General features: G+C 37.3%; 1 protein-coding gene across 1 annotated transcript; it reads left to right on the top strand.

Annotated features, from left to right (window-relative positions):
- LOC121384206 (homeotic protein empty spiracles-like) lies at window positions 1-23,177 on the top strand. The gene is made up of 3 exons (XM_041514482.1): window positions 1-427; window positions 13,841-14,013; window positions 22,075-23,177. The coding sequence occupies exons 1-3, from the start codon at window positions 10-12 to the stop codon at window positions 22,243-22,245; spliced, it is 762 nt and encodes a 253-aa protein (XP_041370416.1). The 5' UTR covers window positions 1-9; the 3' UTR covers window positions 22,246-23,177.
- The last annotated feature ends 3,628 nt before the right edge of the window (window positions 23,178-26,805 follow it).

Below are 26,805 nucleotides of genomic sequence, written 5' to 3'. Positions count from 1 at the left end.
TGAAAAAGAATGAAGCCTGTAATTCCAACTGCCAAACGACCATCTTCGTTTAGCATTGAATCACTCATTCGAACTGAAACGGACAAATGTTCCTTACCTAATTTCCAAGCAGACGACATTTTCAGACGACATTTGTTACGAAATACGGATACCGGATCGCGGGTGCCCCCTACCCACCCAGAACTGTTGGCATCATTCAGCAGACACTGCCACGATCAAGCCACAAACGCGCACGCCCTGGCCTTGAGGTCGTGGGGTCTATACTCGCCATCTCTGGATGCAGGGACGTCTCTATGGCCGGGGCAGTACCCCCTAATAGGGCCCGTGTCCGTGAACCCACTTCTTGTGAACAGAACTTTACAGTCTCAGCAACTCCATCCCTGGTTGATGACAAGGCAAAATCACTGTTTCAATTATGCAATTCCAGGTTTGTATAGCAACATATTTCTAGATGACTAGATAACTAGACTAATTTCATAACTAGATAACTAACTACTTAAATAGCATGTTGTGTTGACGTGTAATATTTACTCAATATTTGAAAACTTGACAAAAAATGTGTTATGCTGCCACCTACGTCCCAATTTAACTAAGGTGGTCCCTTTGACAGTATATGAATGTGAAAATCACCAATTAATTGGGTAAATACACTTTTAAAATAGGTCTGAATTGTTCACAAAATATTGATAATTTTAATAAACACAAAACATAATGCGATTGAAAATGAATATTTTAAAATGAATTAAAGGAACCTAAATTAAAATAAAGTTTGTTAAAGATTGTTTTGTTTAACGACACCACTAGAGCACATTGATTAATTAATCATCGGCTATTGGATGTCAAACATTTGGTAATTCTGACACGTAATCATCAGAGAAAACCCGTTACATTTTCCCTAATGTAGCAAGGGATCTTTTATATGCACTTTCCCACATACGGGAAAGCACATACCACGGCCTTTGTCCAGTTATGGTGCACTGGTTGGAACGAGAAAAACCAATCAGCTGAATGGATCCACATATATGGTTCGATCCTGCGACACAAGCGACCACTCATTGAGCTAAATGCCGCCCCGTGATTAATGTATGCGTTTCTTTTGTTGTTCAGTGTATATGCTACAAATAACATTACTTTATGGTTAAATATATTATAATTAAATGACTTCCAGACACAATGTGACCCCTCTGGACCAGTTCCGATCATACAATATTTTAAATAGCAACAGCAACAACAACAACAACAACAACAATAATAATAGTATCTATACCACCACCACCACCAACAACAACAAAAACAACATCAACACCACCACCACCAACAGCAACAAAAAATATCAATACCAGTATCAACAACATCATCATCAACAACATCAGCAGCAGCAATACCAATAATAATAACAACAACAACAACAACAGCAAAACCTGAAATACCTCTATATTAAAGTCTGCTTGTATTGTGAACTGACATATTCATTCATATTTCGTATTAACTGTATGAAAATAATACCTATTCGTTTATATTACAATTACTATTATTTCGATATGTACGAATTGTAAATACACGTGAAGACTTGTAAAACACGAAGAATAGGCTAACCTATTTTAAACGTGAACTATCGTATATAGAGGTAGGTGCTATAATACTACTAATACTACTACTACTACTACTACTACTACTACTAATAGAAGTAATAATAATAATAATAATGGTGGTGGTGGTGGTAGTAGTAGTAGTAGTAGTAGTAGTAGTAGTAGTAGTAATAGTAGTAGTAGTAGTCATGATGATGATTATGATGATGATGATGATGATGATGATGATAATGATGATATGTTATTTAGTTAGTTTTTAGTGAGACAGTTTTTTATAGTTAGTTAGTTTTTAATTACATGTAGTTGGTTAGTTACATGTAATATAATTATTATATTGCACGTTTATTCTACATGCAGTACACATGCAATTTTAGAGATACTGCTTAAATGAAACTGCTACAACAAATCTACATGTGTTTAAAAAGAATCTACATTGTCGATTATTATCTATAAACAATAATTATTATTAATAGACAATAAACATGCAACACTAAGTCTACCATAGACGTTAATTGTTAGTCACATACGCATTGAGACTTGACCATAATTGTAAATGGAGTCTTTTATAACATTTACACATTTTATTTTTGCCAAAAAATATACATTTTGTAGGTATACATATATATTTATATATAAAATAATATAATGTTACCAGTAACACTTAAATATTTATACCACAAAAGAGGATACCTCAAATATATATTATATAAAATATCCACGTGGCCCAATGCATTATTATTTATATGGAAGTAACAATTATATAGAATTAATGAAGATGTAGAAACAACAACCCAAACAAATCCACGCTGTAATAGAATGTAGACGTTAAAGGAGTATACCAGATTGCTAAAGTTGTTTAAAATGTTCCTGACTAACAGACTTTTTAACGAATAAAATTACATATTAAACACTTGTTTTTGCATACAATATTAGTGGCTATATGTTAAATGTGTTTCCGTACATCTTAGTGTTTGTATTAGGTCATATTTCATTTTATTTCCCAATAAATATTTGTTTTCTACGTGCGAAATTATTGGGGGACAAAATCCAGTTTGGAGTACTTGTAAACGCTAGGACGATCAGAAACACGTTGAATATACAGACACTGACCTTCTAAACAGTAATATATATATTTAATATGTAAAACTAGTCGTTAAAAGAATTTATTAACAAAGATCTTATAATGCAGAAACTCAGAATGATCCTTTTAAAAATGCAATACAGCAATTTATGACTAATAAATTACTGTTAATACATTTACATTTACAAATGTATTACTATACAAAAGGCTGTATTAAAATCGGCATATATCGCTTTGCAATAAACGTGAACCTTGTAATGTAATCAATACCTTTACTACAAGACACAATTTGATTTTAGGATGAATAATTAGACCTACACATTGAGGCTATTAATATTGGTTTTAAACATTGTAATTCAACACTATATTGCAAAACGACCCTTTAGACAGATATGTGTGTCGTTTTGCAACAAGCGTGAAATAATCAGTGCTATTATTTGCTAACAGTCGAAATAGTACTGGCGAATTGAATTTAAATAAAAACAGGGATTTTATGATTTTTAAAAAGTAACTATTATGTCCAAAAGACACATTAAAAATACTCCAAATGTGTGTCGTTTTCTCATAAGCACGGATTTAATGGAACTTCGATAATCGATAACATTCATACCACAAATGTATTTTGAGTGAATACCAAGGCTTTCTGTGTTAAGTTGGAGTAAAGTCAGAACTGGAAGATAACTGTTTACTGTAACTATTAAACTATCACTTTTCAATCCATCTATCTTAAAATGTCAACACTTAACTGCTAACAATATCTTTTCACTATTAAATTATGTTTAGAATTGTAGGTGGTATTATTAAATATATTTTGGTGGTGATGGCAAAGTACTTAAATTTATTCTTAGAGGTGAATATTAAACATTATCTTCCATGTAAGGGCTTAAAGAATTGTTTTGTTTAAATTACCATACTTGAAATCATCGTGTTTTCTACATACTTACAGGTATACAGTATATTTTACGACACGACAAACAGAACGCGCGTTTCTTGTTTTATTTTTGTACGTAGACCTAGTAAGAAAACATAACAGTTTTGAGTGTGAAATTAGAGAAGGACTGAATAAATAGATAAACATTGTTTATGGAAGTGCATTTATACGTTTGGACACTGTTTATTTGCCATTTTGAATACCATAGCAACCATATACATTTTTTGTACATGTAATGTAATTATTTTATAAAAGTTATGACTCGTCCCTAATGTTTAAAGTATCAATACTGAGTACAGTTTTAATATTTAAGAATTTAGTATAGATAATTCATTTTACATTGGTTCTTGAGACGCATCATTCTTCAAATTAAATTAGCTTCTATCTCCAATTTAAGTAACATAAACATTCATTGTTAGTTATGGCAAACCTGTGGGACAGTTCCATGTGAACCTTTTAGCTATATAATGTATTAAAAAGATGGCGACAACACTTGTGTGTTGCATCAAAACAATTGCCAATATCCATTGATAAAGAAAAAAACACGAGTTTACTAAAACTGTAGTATCTGTGTTTTGTATTAGTAAAAAATGATATAGATAGCTAGTAGACAGACAGACAGACAGAGAGACAGACAGACAGACAGAAAAAAAGACAAATAGTTTAATAAAATGTGACCTCATTCAAACAAAATTTAAATTTCGCATTTATAAAGATGAGGTGGCGAGATTGTCTCTTTAAAAGACAGTTTATTGTTGTTTTGACATCTGTTACCCAATTACTTATCTCATGTAACATATACATTTATTTATTTTAACTAACACCAATTGCCTTCTTTATGTTGATATCATGTAACATATTTACAGTACTTTACTTCTGTGTGATCTTAACTCATACACGTTTAATATCGCTACTCGAAGATTAGCCGATGGAAGGTTACAAGTAGGGCTTAACAATAAATAATCTGACATTACACACACATGTAACGTGTTTTCTGTATACTGAACAACATAAGAAACGTGAATATTTTAATATTTGTTATTTAGTGAAATATCTTAAAATATCAGTGAAATAAAAGTGTTATCAGGCACTCGGTGACGATAACACATTTTAGAGTGAAAATTTTACTATTTCACTCTAAAATGTGTTATCGTCACTGCAGAAAGTGTTATCTTCACTGTAAGAAAGCCGGAACTATTTTGCTGCTGGCATTTTAAAAATAAAGGAAATTGCCAAAAGTTGTATAATAAATAGAAAATTTCATGTTTTTTTGTCAAATATGACTTATATCTCATCGAGTGAAGTTTGCAATTATATCACACTCGTCGCACAAGCGCGACTCATGAGATATGATTGCAAACTTCACTCGATGAGATTTAAATCATATTTGACAAAAACATGAATATCCTCTGTATCTGTATATTTTATTCATAATAAAATTACTTCGATAACTAGGTTGTCAAAATGAGCTCAAAATGTCCACAAGACATTGGACATTTTAATGGGCACACAAACTAATACGATTCAAACTGAATACTTTAAAATAAATCAACGAAAACTTTCTTTTGTCATTCAGTATATTTGATTGCTGAGATTAATAGAATCATATTATTTAAAGCGTGTGCAATTCGCTGATATAATTTTGAAATTTGGTAAGAGAAGCTCGGACCTCGAGATAAAATACAAAGAAGATGTTAAAAAATTACAAGATCAGAGCATAGAAAACATTATTTAGAAGCAGATGTTTGTTTTGTTTAACGACACAACTAGAGCGCACTTATTTGTTAATCATCGGCTATTGGATGTCAAACATTTGGTAATTTTGACAAATAGTCTTAGAGAGGAAACCCGCTACATTTTTCCATTTAGTAGCAAGGGATCTTTTATACGCACCATCCCACAGACAGGATAGCACATACCACGGCCTTTGATATACCGGTCGTGGTGCACTGGCTGGAACGAGAATTAGCCCAATGGGCCCGTCGACGGGGATCGATCCCAAACCGACCGCACATCAAGCGAGCGCTTTACCACTGAATTACGTCCCGCCCTTATTTCGAAGCATTATTTTGAAACCTTAAACTAAGATCAATTAGCACCTGGTATTTAGAACTGGACGGTATTGAAATTTCAGGTTCGGTATCGTTATCGGTATCGGTATTTTGGGGGTGATTATCGGTACGCTATTCGGTACTGATGCTACTTTAATTTAAATAAAATTAAATTCCAAACACAAGGCTCTCACCTCTCTTCGGTTCAGCCATTTTGCGTTCATTAGATATATTGTTAGTGTACTAAATGGCGGATGACATTTTTCAATAACGAGATTTCAGTATTTTGAGATTTGCTCGGTATGGTAAATCGGTATTGACATGATACCGATACCGAACGGTATATATGGTACACTGCCCAGCTCTAGTGGTATTACTGGCAGAACTAATCGTGACCTATAACGTGATGGTCCAGAAAACGGTAATTCTGATGACACCTTACGTTTGTATACTTTATTTTAAAAGTGCCTTAGCCTTCTGTAAATATTTCCTAAATATTAGAGGAAAAAGGCCTCTTTTTTTTTTTGCAAACAAAAAAAGTTAGTATTTTTAGATAAGACTTAATAATGAATTAAGCAATCACTTATTATTTCTAAGCGTTAATGTATCCAATAATTCTGAAGCCGGGCCAATAAAAGTAAACCCAAACCATGGTAAAGCCTAAAAGTTGTAGAACACAATTTACAAAACATTAAAAACAACAAACCCTCCCTAAACCCCAAACAAAAGAGCAAAGATATACAACAACACTTGGTATTAATGTACAATTATTAGAGTTACAAACAAACAGAAATAAATAAAAATTGATTTTAATTTTCATTGTTACATCTCACTGAATTATTTACCAAACGGTATTTCATTACAATAGGTCATCAACCTTTGTTCATCATCGCTAATCGCAAATTCAAAGGCAATGAAAGTAACGAGGATTTGTGACTGGATGGTGACAAAATGCACCGAGCCTCTAATTATTATCTAGTTGTCATTAATCAAGACTAAATATTCACGCCAAGATCACAGAGGGGGGAATTGGGATTCGGTTCGCTGACTACTTATGATCGATGTACGAAGTCGACTGGTCCAATTAAGGGACATTATCAATATTAACACGATGGTGAATCCATCAGACGGCGACGCCATCTTGGAAAGAGCAGTCCCGCAACAAAAACCTCGCAGATTGCAGGAGGTTATCGCAGAGATTACGCGAGATCACACGACATCCACTAACTACGGAGATGAAAGATAAACGCTCCCAATTGAGCAAATCGTCACTTTGATTCACTTCTCATTGGATTACTGCGTGACGTTGTAGACATCGGCGAAAAGTAATCACCAACAAAACAACATTACCGTGACAGGGGTCGTTAATAACAAACCGGCCTCGGTGGGATCGTGGTTTTGCCATCGAACTACAGGCTGGTAGGTACAGGGTTCGAAACCCGGTACCGGTTCCCACCCAGAGCGAGTTTTAACGGCTTAGTGGGTAGGTGTAACCACTAACAACTAACCCACTGTCCTGGACAGACAGCCCAGATAGCTGAGGTGTGCCCAGGACAGTGTGCTTGAACTTTAATTGGATATAAGCACGAAAATAAGTTAAATTGAACGTTAATAGAGGGCCATACCCTTGGGGGGGGGGGGGGGGGGAGGCAGGAGGCAAGGTGCAGTTGCTCCCCTGAGAATCTCACTTTTTTTCGTGTTTTTTTTTTACTCTAGAAAATAGCATACACATCTCAGTGTTTAATTTGTATAGTGTTTCCTTTGTTTATAAAAAGTAGTGCACCCCCCCCCCCCCCTAGAATTTTGATCAAGGTACGGCCCTGTAACAACAACTCCACGTTATACGAGGTGGTGTTGTGGTGAAGCCATCAGAATTATGGCTTTGAGGTTCTGGGTTCGCCTCCTCCTAGTACCGGCTGCCACCTAAAGCGACTCAATGGTTAGGTGTATAGCCACTACAACGACTTCTCTCCCACTAACCCACTGTCCCGGACAGACAGACCAGATAGCTGAAGTGTGTACCCTGGACATCGTGCTTAAACCTTAATTGGATATAAGAACGAAAATAAGTATAATCAACAATAGCATAAACAAAACAAAATTACCGTAATAGAAGTCGTTAAAAACAACTCCACATTATTTGAGGCGGTCAAAAGTACACAAGTTTACTAAACAAATTACATGTACAAATTAACGGACACCACGCTTTGTGGTTTATAACTTATAGGTGCAGAGATCGTGTCCCAATACCGGCTCTCTAGCACATAATGAGTTAACAACTCGTACGAGAACAGCTGATTGCACAGAAAGCAACGGAATCATAATGGTTGTCTTGTCAAGACAAGACAAGACAAGAATTTTATTCTCATAAACTGCACCGAGTGCAGTATGGAGAAAATATCGGCTATTTCGTACGAGGCACTCGTGTCGTGTGGCGGCGTCTTATGCTAAATACCTAATAGCCATTGATTAAAGGGACATTCCTGAGTTTGCTGCATTGTAAGATATTTCCGACTAATCAAATATTTCTACGATTAAACTTGCATATTAAACATTTTTTATTTATTTTTAATATTAGTGTCTGTATATTCAATGTGTTTCTGATCGTCTTAATATTTGTAAGAAGCCGAAACTGTATTTTGTCTTCAAATAATTTCGTACGTACGAAAAAAAGGTGTTCTTTTTAGGCAATAAAATAAAATTTAACCTAGTACAAATATTGGAACGATCAAAAACACGTGTAATATACAGCCACTAATATTTTATGCAGAAAAATATAATTGATATGTAATTACAATCGTTAAAAAGTCTGTTTGTCAATAACATCTTAAAAATTGCAGCAAACTCAGGAATGTCCCTTTAACATGTGCTGAGGGGTTATTAAGACAATTTCTTTTTCTTTCGACCGAATCTCTTAAAGGCACTAGTTATCAAGTCAGCGTGTTGATACCAACATTCTGAAAACAACACTGGAGACAATTATCAGCTTAAATCCATGGTCATAGTTGATATGTGCTCAATATTTTGATGAAGTGTTATCATCTATTGTGGATTATTTTTTCAATTTCGCGTAGAATTGATTTTTAAGTTTTAAAAACATTTTTACCTTGATATTTGTATTTGTATCCCCCCATATCTCTTTACGCTGTAATTTTGCATATACAATTACATAGTTTTTATTTTAAAGTAAATCATCATAAGAATAATAATATATTTACCATTGTTTCACTTCCAATAGTCAATGCGTATTTTTGTGCCTGGGGTGTCATTAAAAATCCATTCCATTAGTTGATATTAAATTTTGTTTTCGTAATTATTTTTAAAGATTATTAAATGACGAAAAAGGCTCTTGATATTTTCTTTTTTAATATTTTTTTAAAGATTACTAACCATCAAAAAAGCTGTTGAAACTTGCCTTCGTAATTATGTTAAAAATGACTAAACACCTAAAACAGCTGTCGATATTTGGTTTTGTAATTATTTTAAAGATTACTAAACACACACACACACACAAACGGCTGGGAAAAAACAAGCCACAGTCAATGTGGTAGGTTTCGTGTTTCTACCTCCCTCGACCGCGTTACTGCCGAGGTATGTAACTTGTTGATTAGGGTACATCTCACAAGGTGGTGGAAATAACGTAAATGCATTTCCCAACACGAAGGTACACAGCGGTGCGTCTCTTAACGTTTTTAAAGAGATTTAAATAATCTGTGGGCGTTATTAGGCAGCATTAGCACGTGAAGAGTGACGATCCTTTTATTCCCAGTTTAATTTCCTCCCATTTAGTATGAGCACCACACTTGAAAAAGGAGAAAAGAGCTTTTCATGGGAGAATGGGTCAAAAGAATTTTTTAAAAATCGGGTACACTCGAAGATTCTTAATTTGTTCAGCTGAATTGAGAAACCCACATCGCCGAGCGAGTATCTCCGCCCTAAGTGTCATTGTTGAAACCAATCTATTAACACACACTTAATCTATAATTCATTACAGAAGCGGCGCGGAAATATTGCATACACTTGTCAGTGGTAAAGTAGGTGCCAAGTCCTTTTAGTAAGTAACACGTCCAGATATATGTATTTGTTGTCTTTGAGTTCGTGAGCGCGATCCAAGACCACACGAGTTCAGCCGGGACCACCCGAGTTTATATTCGCTTTTCAAAGCCCTCCATTATGACAAATTAGCGCGACAAAGTGACATCCGGGCAATGATCCATAACTAATTAAAGTAAGTGAAAACGTAAAAAGAAACGAAATAGAAGTAGCCTATATATTTTTTTTGCCAGCAGCCTTAATAGAGTTGTATATTTTCGCTGTTCTGCTATATTATTACTACCACTAAAGAAAATAAAAACATTTAAAAATATTTCTATACAATATTTACACGTAAAAAAATATAAAAGAAATACAACCAAACCCCAGAAGAAGGGGGGGGGGGAGAAGGAAAAGTGCGGCAAAGAAAAAGGTACCGCAAATACGATTAATAGGTCTGAGATGTAACTAAAATAACAAGTGTTTAGGAATGCCACAGTGCATGGACACATTTGTCGGAAGCTAAAGGGGGCGGGATCTAGCTCAGTCGGTAGAGCGCTTGTCTGAGGAGCTTTGGTCACAGGATCGAACCTTCTCAGTGGAACCATTATCTGTTTGTTTTTTCCTGATCCCAGTCAGTACTTCCTGGTAATATAAAAGGCTGTGGTATGTGCTGTCCTCTTTGTAGGAAAATGCATATAAGCATTAACAAATATTTGACATCCAGTAGCCGAGGATTTATTAATCAATATGTTCTAGTGCTGTCGTTAAACAACTAGAACTAGAAACAAGGTGATGTGTTCTCCAGTTTAAAAATATATATCGGCTATTGGATGTAGAATCTGTTGTAGGCCACAGCCGTATAGAATTAGGAACAAGGTGACGTGTTCTCCAGTTTAAAAATAGTCACGACGACTGAGTCTTATTTGGAAGAATTGGTATTAATTCCCGTCAGTGGGCCCATTGGGCTATTTCTCGTTCCAGCCAGTGAACCACGACTGGTATATCAAAAGCCGTGGTATGTGCTATCCTGTATGTTGGATGGTGCATATAAAAGATCACTGGCTATTAATGGGAAAATGTAGCGGGTTTTCTTTTTAAGACTATATGTCAAAATCACCAAATGTTTGACATCCAATAGCCGATGATTAATAAATCAATGTGCTCTAGTGGTGTCGTTAAACAAAACAAACTTTTTTATTTGGAAGACGTTCGCGAGAATTGCATCTATACAAATTAATTTCGAAACTCTGCTACTGCATAGGTTTTTATTCAAACCCATGCAGCGCTACTCGCTAGAATGTCCTGCCAAGATCGCTGTATCATACGTTCATCATTAAACACACGTCGTGTATAATAAACCTCATAAACCATGGTCAGAATCAATTCATACGGAACGAAACGGAAATAGTCGATTATCTTATTGGAGGTAATTATAATACTGATAATATTTGCCATTTTTTAAATAATTCAAGAGTCCAGTTGCTACACCCATATTATTATACGCGACCAAGTACTTATAAATTTAGAGAACTAATGGAGAATAAACGAATTAGTACCCTAAAGAAAATATCATATTTCATAAATATAATAACTAATGAATTCAAACGCCCTTGACCAAACATATTTAACAAAATACTATCATTATCCACTGCACCATATACGAGTTTAACAATCTATTCGTTTATAAGTACTTGGATACCCGTATATCTGTATTAAATATCTGTATTATTACATAATATATTGATGTGCGTGATTGTATATGTTTGTATATGTGTTTGTGAATGTATTGTAATTAATGTATTTACTGTCAACCATCTTGTCACGTGTATATAACAAAATGTTTATGTATATATTCCTCTTATGCCGTTGTGTAACGGCCCGAGTGTAAACGATTATCACTATGTACGTAACGGCAAGCTTGTTGTTAGCGATGTTGAAGATACTTGCGATCTTGACTGTAACTAATTATTTGATTGGCTCTTACTTTTGTTCTTTTGTAATGAGGAATTATTTGATTGGATCAAACAATGTGGTATCTGACTGGGTTATTATTGTATGTGAGTTTCTTTTATTTTATTACCAGGACGTAGCGTAGTTTGGATCTGTGGGCGTGGGTGGGGTCGACTATAAACCTTGCAAACCCCTACAGTTTTCCTTGGTACCTATATGATTAATATAATATGAATAGCTTAATAGTTTACCCTTAGAGGGGGGTTCGGACCCCTCCCAGTCTACGCCTATGTATAATAGGCTAATTCTTTTTTATGTTTTTAAATCCAACGGGTCCAAAAAGTACTCATCGCACTTTGGTTGAAAGTAATGCTCTGCGACTATTAAATGCGTGTCCATTGGTTTAATGTACACAAATGACCCCTCAAAAAACTTCAACCAACGCGTAAATATGTGCCGCTCATTGTGACGTCACACAAGGCCGACAGAAGAAGTAGCGACAAACAAACAACCGCACAATTAGCGCCTCTAATGAGAACCAACGCTCCACAGCTCGATCAACATGGACCCTCCCACCTCAAGATATCTCACTGTTTGCACACGGCCCATCAACGCAGTAATTAATTCAACCAGTCTACGCATTTTTAATTTCCACCATAATGGCGGCTTTATTGACGTGCTTAATTACACAGTTGGCAGCAGACCTTGCCACCAATCTTACGGATAGTACGACAATCAATGTACCAAGTGTTGGTTTATGCAAATCTCACAAAGCACACGTTTAAGCAAACCTTTATCTGCCCGGCATGGCCGTATTGACCCTACACACATACTTGAATGAGTATTATGTCAACTGGACAGTAGGTTCTTTTTTTTCTTTTCTTTTTTTTACTTCTTCATTTCTCTTTTTTGTTTGCCCTGGGAACAGATCTATACTATATCATAGAAGATATAAAGAAGCAATTTAAATATCTTAGGACTCATAGTCGTACGGACTCTCGTTTTTGTTTTTTGTAGGGGGGGAGGGGGGGGGGGGGGCTGGCTTTTGCCCGAATTAAAACGAAAATGTCCGAATCTGCATAACAACATGTATTCATATTTAGCATTACTACCAAACAGCTATGATATATAGGATTGCAAACGAATCACTAGGCTTTTTTTTTTTTTTACATGAATTACAACTAATTTTGAGGGTAGATTGATGGAAATACATGGTGAAAAGGTCTCAGATTTGCACATTTCCCCCGAATATCTGTATAATTTTTGCCCGAATTTAAGGTTTTGCTCCAGGACTAGGGGGCAGTTACGACCCGTGTCCCCTGTCTTGTACGCTTATGGTTAGGGCTGTTCCAAAAATTATCACGGGGGTATATTATTGTGTTATTACTGGTGGATTTGTCGCGACCCACAAGCATACATGATTTAAACACAGTTTAAGTTTGTAGGTTGTAGATGTTTAATGAACAACAAAAGTAACGAGATTATTTTAAAACATGATCAAATTAATTTTGCCTAAAATTTAATTTAATAGAAACAAAAGGTAATGGAATTTTAAGTAAATAAAAAAGAGTAAAGTTTGTTTTATTTAACGACGCCACTAGAGCACATTGATTTTTTTTTATCTTATCATCGGCTATTGGACGTCAAACATATGGTCATTCTGACACTGTATTTTTAGAGGAAACCCGCTGTCGCCACATAGGCTACTCTTTTACGACAGGCAGCAAGGGATCTTTTATTTGCGCTTCCTACAACAGGATAGCACAAACCATGGCCTTTGTTGAACCAGTTATGGATCAATGGTCGGTGCAAGTGGTTTACACCTACTCATTGAGCCTTGCAGAGCATTCACTCAGGCTTTGGAGTCGGCATCTGGATTTAAAAATCCCATGTCTCGACTGGCATCCGAACCCTGTACCTACCAGCCTGTAGACCGATGGCCTAACCACGACGCCACAGAGGCCGGTTTTAAGTAAATAATTTAAAATAAATTATGAAGACAAAAAAATCGTATTTCATTTGTGGTCCAGTACATATTTCAAACGTTTCCTCCTCCATACATAATACATAATTTGCTTGGGCGCAGTTCACTTTAAAAATGGAGGGGATGGGGTGGGGGGTAGACTGGCTCCACTGAATCCGCCTCTGATGTAGCAGTTAACGGTAACCATGGCAATAATTTGTCAACGTTCACATGTTTCAGGCTACACCGACTCCGGGCTTCTCTTCCACCCCTACCGTAAACCAAAGCGAATCCGCACCGCCTTCTCCCCCCACCAGCTGCTCAAACTGGACCGCGCCTTCGACAAGAACCACTATGTGGTGGGACAGGAGCGCAAGGACTTGGCCTCTAAGTTAGGGCTAACAGAAACTCAGGTATGTTTTTATACAATCAGGGTTTCTGCCAGAGGGTAAAACGGGTAAAATGCACCCCCCCCATTTTTTTTGGGGGGGGGGGTATGGCGCTATACCAAAATTTATTTATTTTTAGTTGACCTTTTGACAAAAATTAATGACTCTTATTTTTAAATGATTATAAAACTATTATTTTCATATTTTCATTATGGAAAGAATATATAACCAAGGCGAACAGAGATAAGAAAATGCCTCCGATGGATCCTAAATTCCATTTTCTTTGGCCCTAGAATTATAAAACATTACGGGGCGGGAAGTAGCCCAGTGGTAAAACGCACGCCTGATGCGCGGTCGGTCTAGGATCGATCCCCGTCGGTGTGCCCATTGCGCTATTTCTCGTTCCAGTCAATGCACCATGACTGGTATACCAAAGGCCGTGGTATGTGCTGTCCCATCTGTGGGATGGTGTATATAAAAGATCCCTTGCTACTAATGAAACATGTAGCGGGTTTCCTCTCTATGACTGTTAAAAGGACCATATGTTTGACATCCATTAGCCAATGATTAATAAATCAAAGATATCTTTCTTAGTTTGCTTAAGATGACTGCAAACTAGGAAAGATATATTTGATAAAAGAAATGTGATGAAATAATTTTGAACTATTGTTGAACTATCTTCGTGTTACTGAATTTTATTCTCAATTTTTAATTTTACCTACCTGTGATATTTCTAATTTTTGCACAGTTCTTTACATTGCTTTTTAATTTACCTTTTGAATTTTTATATTGATGTTGATCATCACTTCATTTATTCATTGACCCTAGTTTGACACCCAAGGTCTCGTTAAACATTCATTCATTCATTCATTCATTTCATTTATATATATTGCTTTGTACCACATGCCACTGTTTACCTTACTAATGCCTTTGAAAAAAGAAACATAATATTGTACAATTAAGTTTTACCTGCATGTGAATGTAAATGTGAATGCATACGTAGAAGTCTGTTATATATATATTATGTGTATTTGTAATTTTGTATTTATTTATTTTATAAACAACACCTTAATACTCATGCGCCCTATATCACTAATGTAACCGAATTATGTGTCAATGCTATTTTACGTTATACACGTTGTATACTGACACTATATCTCTGTATATATGTAGATATCATGTGCTCAAGGACCGTTAGGCCTAATGCGAATAAAGTTATATATATACTGATGGAAAGAAATAAGGGAACACATCGAATTGTAGACCAAATTTAATTCACTACTAGCGTAGTAATGTCAGTATTTCATACCAAGTTGTAATGTGGGATTGAATATCTGTAGTGTTGAATGTGCTGCCAATATGTTGCCAGTCAACTTCTGACAATATCAATTGATTTTTGATGCAGTCATTATTTCTTGTTGCTATCTGTGTGATCGTTGATTTCTTTCCACCAGTATATTATGTATATGTGTTATACTGGTGAGTTGTTCAGTTCAACGTCATTAGCGAACTGAAAACATACTGATTAAAGAGACAGTCCTGAGTTTGTTACCATTCTGAAGATGTTGCCGACTAATAGACGTTTTAATGACTGATATTGCATATTAAATATCCCTGCACGCATAAAATATAAGTAGCTTCTTTTAATTAGCAACTGTTCAGCGTTGTAGATATGACACTCAATGAAATAATACATTATAACAGTGTTATAGCTATTCACGTGCTTATATCTAATGAAGGTTCAAGTACGCTGTCTTGGACACACACCTCAGGTATTTGGACTGTCAAAGTTAGTGGATGTTAGTAGAGAGTCGTTAAACTCACTCTGGGTGAGAGCCGATACCGACACGTGAACCCAGTACCTACCAACCTTGTATCTGATGGCTTAGCAACTACACCACCGAGAATATATATATATATATATATATATATATATATATATATATATATATAATTCGCCACCCAATCTTCTATGAAGTTTATCACCTGTGCCACGTCATCGTATCGTATGTCGTGCCCTTTCTCTGACAGACGTGTAGACGACGTTGTCATCAAGCTTTTCTCAGCAGCTGCGGTGACGGTGTTGGTCCTTCAAAGCGATGAGCCACACCACCCTAACGGCAGGGCTATCGAGTCTAACGTAAACTATCTCTTTACAAAGACCCCATTCTGACGGTGGCCTTAAAAACGTTCCCATTCAATGCGTGGAAAACAGCGCTTTTGACGACAAAGTTTACTCAGCCATGTCTATCAAACGTTGGATATTTGTAATTGTATCAGATTGTGCTAAAGCGCTTTACGCCTGTTAATTTACTCACATTTACAAGCCAAATAAGAATAACGTAGACAAACAAAATACTGCATCGCTAAAGATTCAAAGTAATGATTTTGCCGTGACTGCAACAATAACGAGATGTTCTAATCTGAGTTTTTAAAACGTTTTTATCCTATGAAATAGATCGAGTTTCAAACGAAATCATCTAGCTGTTAAATATCACACCGTATAAAATTCGTATTCTACACACGCTCGTGTGATAATGTATACTTATCTATATCTAATGTGCTCGCAGTATCTATTTTCCTGATATGTGTAAAAAAGCCAGATTAATGTATTATATATATATATATATATATATATATATATATATAGAGAGAGAGAGAAGAGAGAGATAGAGAGAGAGAGAGAGAGAGAGAGAGAGAGAGAGAGAGAGAGAGAGAGAGAGAGAGAGAGAGAGAGAGAGAGAGAGAGAGAGAGAGAGAGAGAGAGAGAGAGAGAGAGAGAGAGAGAGAGAGCGAGAGAGAGAGAGAGAATAGGAAGGGAAAAAACAACTCCACATACATTTTCGTCCACAAGTGGTGTGTGTGACCTTACCCCCATCCCCGCGTCCCACCGGTTCCTACTAGATTAAGCCCTAATACAATAAAAATATAATTGTTAATCAATTTGCAGAAATCAACATTAAGTAATTTAGAATATCATCATCATCAGCATGATCATCATTATCATTATCATTATCATTATCATTACCACCACCACCACCACCACCACCACCACCACCACCACCACCACCACCATCATCATAATAATAATAATCATCATCATCACCATCATCATCATTTTGATTTATTATGTGTGGATACCAAGGGCAATGTGTTAAAATTAATATTATTGCTGTACGTTCAGTATGGATTACATGGATTATATAATTAAATATTGCCACGAGGGCAGTCAATTACGGCTGGTAAAATGAGTTTAATGGTGTTGCGACATGTGAGAAACACAAAAAGCTTGCCTAACAACCATTATTCCGCCACTCCATTTTGACACGTAACGTAAACATCTAATTACATTTTAGTCCCGTAAAATAGGATAATCTTGGAAAATCTGGCGCAGATGAAATACTATTTCTCCTAATTCAACAGGAATAGCAGAAGTAATTTCCTCCATAGAAGGATCTAAAATATTTGAACGTGCGTTATTCCGTCGATTTCTACTCAAAAACTCGGAGAAGAAAACTACATAACGGATTTTTCATTAGCCCAGCGCGAAGAAGGTGTATTATTCGTGGTGCAGAGTGGTGTGTATCTGGGATTTAATACGTCCTTAGTTTAGAGGGAAACGTCACGCGCAGTCTTCGCGCCCGTGCATTTGATTTCCGTTTTCTGTATTCCCGAAAGACGTCTTAGGTCGCCTTACAGAATGCGTAGATATGGAAGGGTGTAAATGAGGAAGAGGAGACTAAAGGCAAATAGCTGTACGAGAAACGAAGAAGGGCAAACTGTATTTACCTTTCATATATTACGGTGGTTATATACGTACACCATTAAATGTGATATGCGGTCGAAAGAACCGGAAGGTGTGACGATTCACTTGGGACTAATTTACAACTAGTGAAGATAAAGAGCACGGACTATTTTCTTTAGATATATACGCTTTGGACTACAAGCGAAGATAAAGTGCACGGACTATTTTCTTTAGATTTATACACTTTAGACTACAATTGAAGATAAAGTACACGGACTATTTTCCTTAGTTTGTACGCTTTAGACTACAAGTTAAGATACAGTGCATGAACTATTTTCTTTAGATTTGTACGCTTTGGACTGCAAGTGAAGATAAAATGCAGGCACTATTTTCTTTATATATATATACGCTTTAGACTACAATTGAAGATAAAGTACACGGACTATTTTCTTCAGTTTGTACGCTTTAGACTACAAGTGAAGATAAAGTGCATGAACTATTTTCTTTAGATCTGTACGGTTTAGACTACAATTCAAGATAAAGTACACGGACTATTTGTACGCTTTAGACTACAAGTTAAGATAAGGGGTATGAACTATTTTCTTTAGATTTGTACGCTTTGGACTACAAGTGAAGATAAAATGCAGGCACTGTTTCCTTTAGATATATACTCTTTAGACTACAATTCAAGATAAAGTACACGGACTATTTTCTTTAGACCCGACGCCATATAACCGTAAATAATATGTGTTGAGTGCGTCGTTAAATAAACCATTTCCTATTTTCTTTAGTTTGTACGCTTTAGACTACAAGTTAAGATAAAGTGCATGAACTATTTTCTTTAGATCTGTACGGTTTAGACTACAAGTGAAGATAAAGTGCAGGCACTGTTTACTTTGGATATATACGCTTTAGACTACAATTCAAGATGAAGTACACGGACTATTTTTTTTAGTTTGTACGCTTTAGACTACAAGTTAAGATAAAGTGCATGAACTATTTTCTTTAGATCTGTACGGTTTAGACTACAAGTGAAGATAAAGTGCAGGCACTGTTTACTTTGGATATATACGCTTTAGACTACAATTCAAGATGAAGTACACGGACTATTTTTTTTAGTTTGTACGCTTTAGACTACAAGTTAAGATAAAGTGCATGCACTATTTTCTTTAGATCTGTACGGTTTAGACTACAAGTGAAGATAAAGTGCAGGCACTATTTTCTTTAGATCTGTACAGTTTAGACTACAATTCAAGATAAAGTGCAGTGTCACGTACTAGCAACTATGAAGAACAACATAATTCAGGATATAAACAATAATTTTAATTTACTATAATCTCATAAATATTCACAAATATAACACACCATACCCTTTCATACCACCCATCGATTTCATATTTAACACAATCATTCATTCCCGCATACCATTCACACCCAATTCACAACAATAGTTTACAATATTATGTCGTCACATAATATTGCATAATAGTCCACCAACAAACTATCAATGAATCACACAAGTTGCAAAGTCATGTTATTACACAAGTAACCAGTTCTCAGTCCACGGAGCACATAGTATCTACTTAGATACACCAAACACCGAATTCACCACCTCTCTCAGTTCTCCATCCAGTTTTCCATTGCATCATCTCTTACGAACTAAGAGACCCCTCAACATCACGAAAGACAGCCCTGACTCCGTGACGCACCTCTTGTTATAACTTCCACCGCACCTGGGGCACATCTCACGTAGCATAAAAACTACAACAAAAGATTATTGAAATCACTACATTGTACCACATCCATATTTAACCACATACCCAGTACTAGTTCACATACATACATACATGTATTACACGCTCATAAACTAGTTCAGTTATTAATACATTCAATTAATAATCCATTCCTTTCTTCGTTTACACAAACTCATAATATGCATACAATGTTTAAATACATAAAGATCCACAAACCAACATTTATCTCATATCACATATTTTACAAGCTTTAACATTTCAGCTTAATGTAAAACATATACACATGATTCTACTCACCGCTCTTATACCAGCTTTTAATGTACACCCACATATCTCGTTCCAATATATTTTTCCAAACGTCTCTACCAAAGAATGTGTTACCAGTGACCAGTACACTACACCACACTGCTTTTATTCACCAAAACTACTCACACCCAAGCTCCCAAAGCATGCACCACACAGTATTTCATACCCACACTCTACAGTCATTCTCAACAACTACAAGCCAAGCTACAGCTCTATTGTTCTATTGCATTAATAGTAACGCACAAGGCTGTCAATAATTATACACCAAGCTATTTCTGACTTCTAATGCTACATTGCCTCAGCTACACAAAACATACTGACAAAGTGAACAGTGACAATGTAGCTCAATACAAAAAATAATAATAATAATTTACAAAATACATTTGACTTGTGACATGCAGGCACTATTTTCTTTAGATCTGTACGGTTTAGACTACAAATTAAGATAAGGAGTATGAACTATTATCTTTAGATTTGTACATATTTCCGTGCTTATATCCAATTGAGGTTTAAGCATGCTGTTCTGGGCACACACCTCAGCTATCTGGGCTGTCTTCCCAGGACAGTGGGTTAGTTGTTAATTGTTAATGGTTTGCGACTAAGTCGGTGTAATGTTTAATGTGTGGTGCATGTTCTACATCCAGCTACGATCTATATACATGTACAACTCAAGTCATAACTAACGAGACGTTATAAACATCGGTCGTCGGTTACAAACATGATCGAAAGTTGTGAAAAGAAAGTTTGATTTTCCCCTGTAACAGATGGGCGAATATGTCACGTTTCGTACTTTAATCTGTATGTACTTTAAGCAAGTGACGTCGCAATGATTGCATTACCTTTGAACTGCGTGTTTAAATCACTTGTTCCTGTCCCGAGCCAGGGCCCCGATCATATCGGAGGTCGGACTCTGCATGAGCGTGTTCGAAACCCTAGTGATATATGAGCACGTTAAACTAGTTACCTAGCTACCTAAATCACTCGTCTGTTCTAGACGTTATACACATTATGTATCATGTAGTGTCAGGAAGGAAGGATTTGTTTTATTTAACGACGCACTTAACACATTATATTTACGGTTATATGGCGTCAGACATATGGTTAAGGACCACAGATATATCGAGACAAGGTAGTACTTACCAAGGCCTTTGATATGCCACATATGCACTGGCTGGAACGAGAAATAGCCCAATGGGCCCACAGACGGGGATCAATCCCAGACCGATCGCGCATCAAGCGAGCGCTTTACCACTGGGCTACGTCCCGCTATCTAGTGTCAGGAGAGAAGTCTTCCTCCATGTACTGAACAACTTTCTGGACGGTGTCACGACTGGACTGGGTACGTAGGAAGGAGGAGGCAGGGCGGGGATCGAACGTCAGCGGTTTAGGATTGCTTTAGGGTGTAGGCGATTTCGGTCGTAGGCATGGGTTTTGGCTAGGTTGGACTGGCCTCCCATCCCTTCCCAACAATTTCACCACACAGAAACCCTGAATACAAATGGACACTCATCAAACCGTTATTGCTACACTCATTCCAGTTTATTCCAACCAGTGCACCACAACTGGGCAAAGGCCGTGGTATGTGCTTTCCTGTCTGTGGGAAAGTGCATATAAAAGATCCCTTTCTGCATTAGGAAAAATGTAACGGGTTTTCTGTGATGACTACGAGTCAGAATTACCAAATGTTTGACATCCAATAGCCGATGATTAATTAATCAATGTACTCCACTGGTGTCGTTAAACAAAACAAACTTTTTTATTCCAATTTCCATTTCAAAAACTTGACCGTGATCAAAGTATCGGTTATAGGATAACACCAAGGCGTAACCGATACGGGACCTGACCAATCGTTCGCGACTACCTGCATGTATGTAAATAAGTACCTATTACCCTACCAATAAATCAACCTACACACCTACGTGCATGCATACATATTACATACATTAGTACCTACATACCTAGAAACCTACCTACATACCTACAAATCAACCTACATACATACCCACCCACCTAGCTGCCTGGAATTTCTTGTGATTTTCTGATATGACAACAGCGCTATAGTATCTATTTTTAAAGTGTATTTCTATCCAATAGAACATACTCTTATCATGAAATGTGTTGTGTTGGGTGTTTCAGGTGAATTACTCACAATTAGATAGTAGTTTAACATAAAATCATGGTCTCGTAACGTAGATTACTTTGAGTGTGTACTGTTAGTTGCCCAAAATTAGTATTGTCAACATAACAAAAGCTGAGTTCTATGTCTGTCTATTTTTTTAGGTAAAAGTTTGGTTTCAAAACCGAAGAACCAAATACAAGCGCGTGAAAACAGAAGACGAATCGAGTGTGCCCCATCGACACTGTGGCCAGTCAGAAATATGTGAAAGAGAGAATGACGAAACAGTTGACAGTGATAACCCAGACGAAGACAATCATATTGACGTTTCTTAGGTTTCACACTCACGAAGTTACGTCCCTTTACCCACCATGTTGAAAAGCGAAACATACCACTTTAGTCATCATGATTATTCGTCAGTTTGTTCTGATTTTTACCTAGTACTAATTTAACTACTTCGCTTTGAATTCCAATGCATTTAAGATGAATACCTCTAACGTATCTATATTTAAATATGATTTATACATTTTCCCACGAAATCTTATTCTCAAAGATATTAGATTTTGCTTTTGTATCCCATTACCTTCTTCCCTTCCTATCGTTTGATTTCTCGTTCTAACCAGTGCAACACGACTTGTATATCAAAGGCCGTGATATGTGTTATCCTGTCTGTGGGATGGTGCATATAAAAGATCCCTTATTATTAAAGGAAAAATGTAGCGGGTTTCCTCTCTAAGACTATATGTCAGAATTACCAAGTGTTTGACATCCAACAGCCGATGATTAATACATCAATGTGCTCTAGTGGTGTCGTTAAACAAAATAAAGATACTATTCCTCTCGCTTGTTTCCATCTTATTTGTTCCTGATCTCGCAGGTTATCGTATCTTTCTACTTCTCTTGGTGTCCACCTCCATATTCCAGTCCTTGTCTATCCAACAGAGACAGGTGCTTATTTCAAAACAAAATTGTATAAAATGGAATGTAACTTTTACGTTTGTGCCTCAGTTTGTATATTATGTTTGGACATAAATACTCTCACTCTGCATACGCTACGCAAAGTAAATGCATTGAATGTTGCTGTGTAATTAACGACCTCATTAAAATACCCAGACAACAATGGTATAATCAGACAATAAAGCATTAATGCATGGATTGAAAGTACCACGTTTAATTTGTCATCAAGTAAATTCTTACACAGTGAACCGTTTTGTTCTTGCCTGTTTGTATAACATGTCGATATGTCGATACATTATTTACTATCAAATCGTAGTTTGTTTAGTTTTTGTGTGAAAATAGTATGTTTTGAAAAGAAAGGAATGTTCCATCCATCCTTCCTTCCTTCCATCCATCTCAGTGGGCCCATTATCTGTGTTCCTCCGTCCCAACCAGTTCCCTGCGACTGGTATATCAAAGGCCGTGGTATGTGTTGTCCTGTCTGTGGAAAAGCGAATATAAAATATATTTTGCTACTAATGGGAAAATGTAGACAGATTTCCTATCTAAGATTATATGTCAGAATGACCAAATGTTTGACATGTAAGAGCCGTTGGTGAATAAATCAAGGTGCTCTAGTGGTGTCGTTAAACAAAACAAACAAACTTTTTCAGCATCAGGTCTCCCCCTCCCCTCTCCCAAACAACTGAAAGTCATTCCCTTCCGCCTTCCTTATTCTCGGCTTGACTGCGGACGTAGAACCACGACTGGTATATCAAAGGCCGTGGTATGTAATATCCTGTATGTGGGAAAGCGCATATAAGATATCCCTTGCTACTAATGGAAACATTTAGCGGGTTTCCTCTGAGACTACACGTATAATATTATGTCAGAATTACCAAATGTTTGACATCCAATAGCCGATGATTAATTAATCAATGTGCTCTAGTGGTGTCGTTAAACAAAACAGACTTTTGTTTTAATTCTCAGGTCTCCCCCTCCCGGCCATTCGAAAGTCATAGTTTCCGCCTTCCGTATTCTCGGCTTTACTACTGCGGACGTAATTTTCCAACTGAGCGGAATGCCTGTATATAAAAATATGGGAACAACTACCAGGCTACGATATTCCAAGACAGCCAAGTTGAGTGCCCTAGTGGGCGGACCTCGTAACTACACTGTGACGGCCCACCTAAAACTCGCTCCAACGGCTGGGATGAATTTTAGCGAGACCGTCAGTGTACGAGAACGGACTTCATACACATAGCAAACAAATAAAAAAAGAGTATTTGGTTATGAAGGCGGGCATGTATTTACTAGGTGTAATTAATTGCCCTATTTGTCGTTGTAATCCGGGTCTTGTCCCGCCGGCTGATAATGTCTCGATGGAGGGGCCGCCATTATAAGTAATCTACCAAGTTGATACATTCAGCACGACCCGGCCGCTCTATCAATTTCCGATTTTGACAGCAATATTGTTGTAGTATTTCGCCACTGTTCACAATTTCTTGGGTAAGAAAGGAAGCAATCTGTGGCTGGGGTAATTTCTGTTTTGTGTAAAAGCTTGTCAACTGGAAATTATAAGGTAATCGTGAAAGAAGTGATACCCGTCTGGGCGCGGCATAATGGGTAGTCGTCCCCAACACAGTTGTGACACTAAACATTCTGCTGATTTATTCCCCAGCCCGAGTTGCCAGTGAATCGGTCTCCATTGACAGCGCACCAAGCTGTATAATTGGACTTCATTCACATGGGAAGAGAACAAGAAAATATGTCTTCCCTAATGTGGTTACCTGCCCACACACCACCACCACCCAATAACTTACTCTACGATCGTAATTGTGAGAAGTGAGAGAGGAAAGGAAGGCAGAGAGAGAATGGGAGGCATGGATGGAGAGAGAGAGAGAGAGAGAGAGAGAGAGAGAGAGAGAGAGAGAGAGAGAGAGAGAGAGAGAGAGAGAGAGAGAGAGAGATAAACGACTATACCAACATAGAGAGAAGCTACAGATAGAGAGAGGGGAGGGAAGGAGGGAGGGAGAGAGAGAAAGGGGAGGGAGGGAGAGGTAGAGAGAGAGACCGAGAGAGAGAGAGAGAGAGAGAGAGAGAGAGAGAGAGAGAGAGAGAGAGAGAGAGAGAGAGAGGAGACACAGAGAGAGATACACGACTATACCAACATAAAGAGAAGCTACAGATAGAGAGAGGGGAGGGAGGGAGGGAGAGAGAGGGAGGGAGGAAGGGAGAGAGAGAGAGAGAAAGGGGAGGGAGGGAGAGGTAGAGAGAGATAGAGAGACCGAGAGAGAGAGAGAGACAGAGAGAGAGAGAGAGAGAGAGAGAGAGAGAGAGAGAGAGAGAGAGAGAGAGAGAGAGAGAGAGAGAGAGAGAGAGAGAGAGAGGAGACACAGAGAGAGATACACGACTATACCAACATAAAGAGAAGCTACAGATAGAGAGAGGGGAGGGAGGGTGGGAGAGAGAGGGAGGGAGGAAGGGAGAGAGAGAGAGAGAGAAAGGGAAGGGGAGGGAGGGAGAGGTAGAGAAAGAGAGAGAGAGAGAGAGAGAGAGAGAGAGAGAGAGAGAGAGAGAGAGAGAGAGAGAGAGAGGGGGGGGGGAGACGGAGAGAGAGAGACAGAGAGAGAGATACATGGATATACCAACATAGAGAGAAGCTACAGATAGAGATGAGGAGAAAGTCACGGAGACGAGGAGACAGACAGAAGAAAAGTAGAAACAGAGGCAAAGAGAGCGAAATACAGAGACAAAGAGCGATAGGGACAAGGGAGGGATCGAGGTAGAGACTTGTTATATTAATTGTGCTATTAAACAATATAGATTGTTACCTAAGCAGTATTTCAGGAACGACCAAATAGACTGCACTCTGAGCGAACCAACTAAAACAAGTCTAATTTCCATGTATAGGTTGACACAACCATTCAGTTTTGCCTGCGTTTCAAACAATTATTATGCAGGCACGGCGAAAGCAAGTAGACATGGGGGTGAGGGATTGAGGTGGGGGGGGGGGGCTGACTGAGATCTAGGACGCAAAATTCCCCCATAAAATTTCGAAAACTAGATGTCGTGAACTGCAATTTCCTGTATTCTACAAGTAAAATTCATCATGACAAATGCTGGTAAATGCAGTACTACTTAAATGCATTTTTTCATGAAGATTTACTACCAATAATATTTTTCATTCCGAATTATTAGCCCCCCGCCCAGCCCAACCCTTCTCCGCCATGCCTGCTATATGTAAGAATATCATAATATGTAAAATTACTGTAATTATTAAGTTGTAAAACGTGTGCCTAATCCATTTGTTTTTCAAAATCAATATATTCTATTTTTCAAAGTAGGACAATATCGAGAGAGCTGCGTGACTGTTAATTGTAGAACGTACTACCCCATGCAAATCAACATACACTGACCAAGACAATTTTTGTTTTTCACCTTTCTGTCAGAGCACCGCCTCATGTTACTGTTATATAAGTGGCAGAATACCACATGCTATTCCTCCGCCTGTTACCGGCCCCGGTCGGACTACTGATGCTCCCTTGCACCAGCCAGTACAGGCGGTCCCCCCTCCAACCCACCTCACCCCTTTCCTGTCCTGGGTAGAGGAGCCAACCGAGACCGGCACCTGTGGCCAGGACAGGCGTGCGCTACAACAGCTTGTTCGGAATGTGCATGTTAAACACTCTGACCTGACCTGACCTGACCTGACATGCTATTAACATAAAACCAATGGGCTAATTAGATACTACAGAGGTCAGTCTATTTGTAATCATCAATAATAATAATAAAAAAGTTTTAAAAAAGCATTTCAATATTTTATATTATTGTTTTAATGAAAAGCTATTTTCAAAACCGGACTGTATTAAGCTGCTGTAACAAGTAACTACACGACAAATGGTTACGTCAATTAGTTTTGTCTTTTAAACGTTTTTGTTTTGCTAGTTCCACATTCT

Source organism: Gigantopelta aegis, chromosome 10 (genome assembly GCF_016097555.1).
Source record: "Gigantopelta aegis isolate Gae_Host chromosome 10, Gae_host_genome, whole genome shotgun sequence".
Classification (NCBI taxonomy): Eukaryota; Metazoa; Mollusca; class Gastropoda; order Neomphalida; family Peltospiridae; genus Gigantopelta; species Gigantopelta aegis.
Note: the sequence above shows the minus strand (reverse complement) of the source record. Positions and strands in the feature narration are given on the sequence as shown.

What these genes read in the sequence shown, in the direction of transcription:
- LOC121384206 (XM_041514482.1), top strand. Translation starts at nt 10, where the DNA reads ATGAAGCCTGTAATTCCAACTGCCAAACGACCATCTTCGTTTAGCATT. An exon ending in TTTCAATTATGCAATTCCAG is followed by an intron (nt 428 to 13,840) that starts GTTTGTATAGCA and finishes CACATGTTTCAG; the next exon opens with GCTACACCGACTCCGGGCTT. An exon ending in TAGGGCTAACAGAAACTCAG is followed by an intron (nt 14,014 to 22,074) that starts GTATGTTTTTAT and finishes CTATTTTTTTAG; the next exon opens with GTAAAAGTTTGGTTTCAAAA.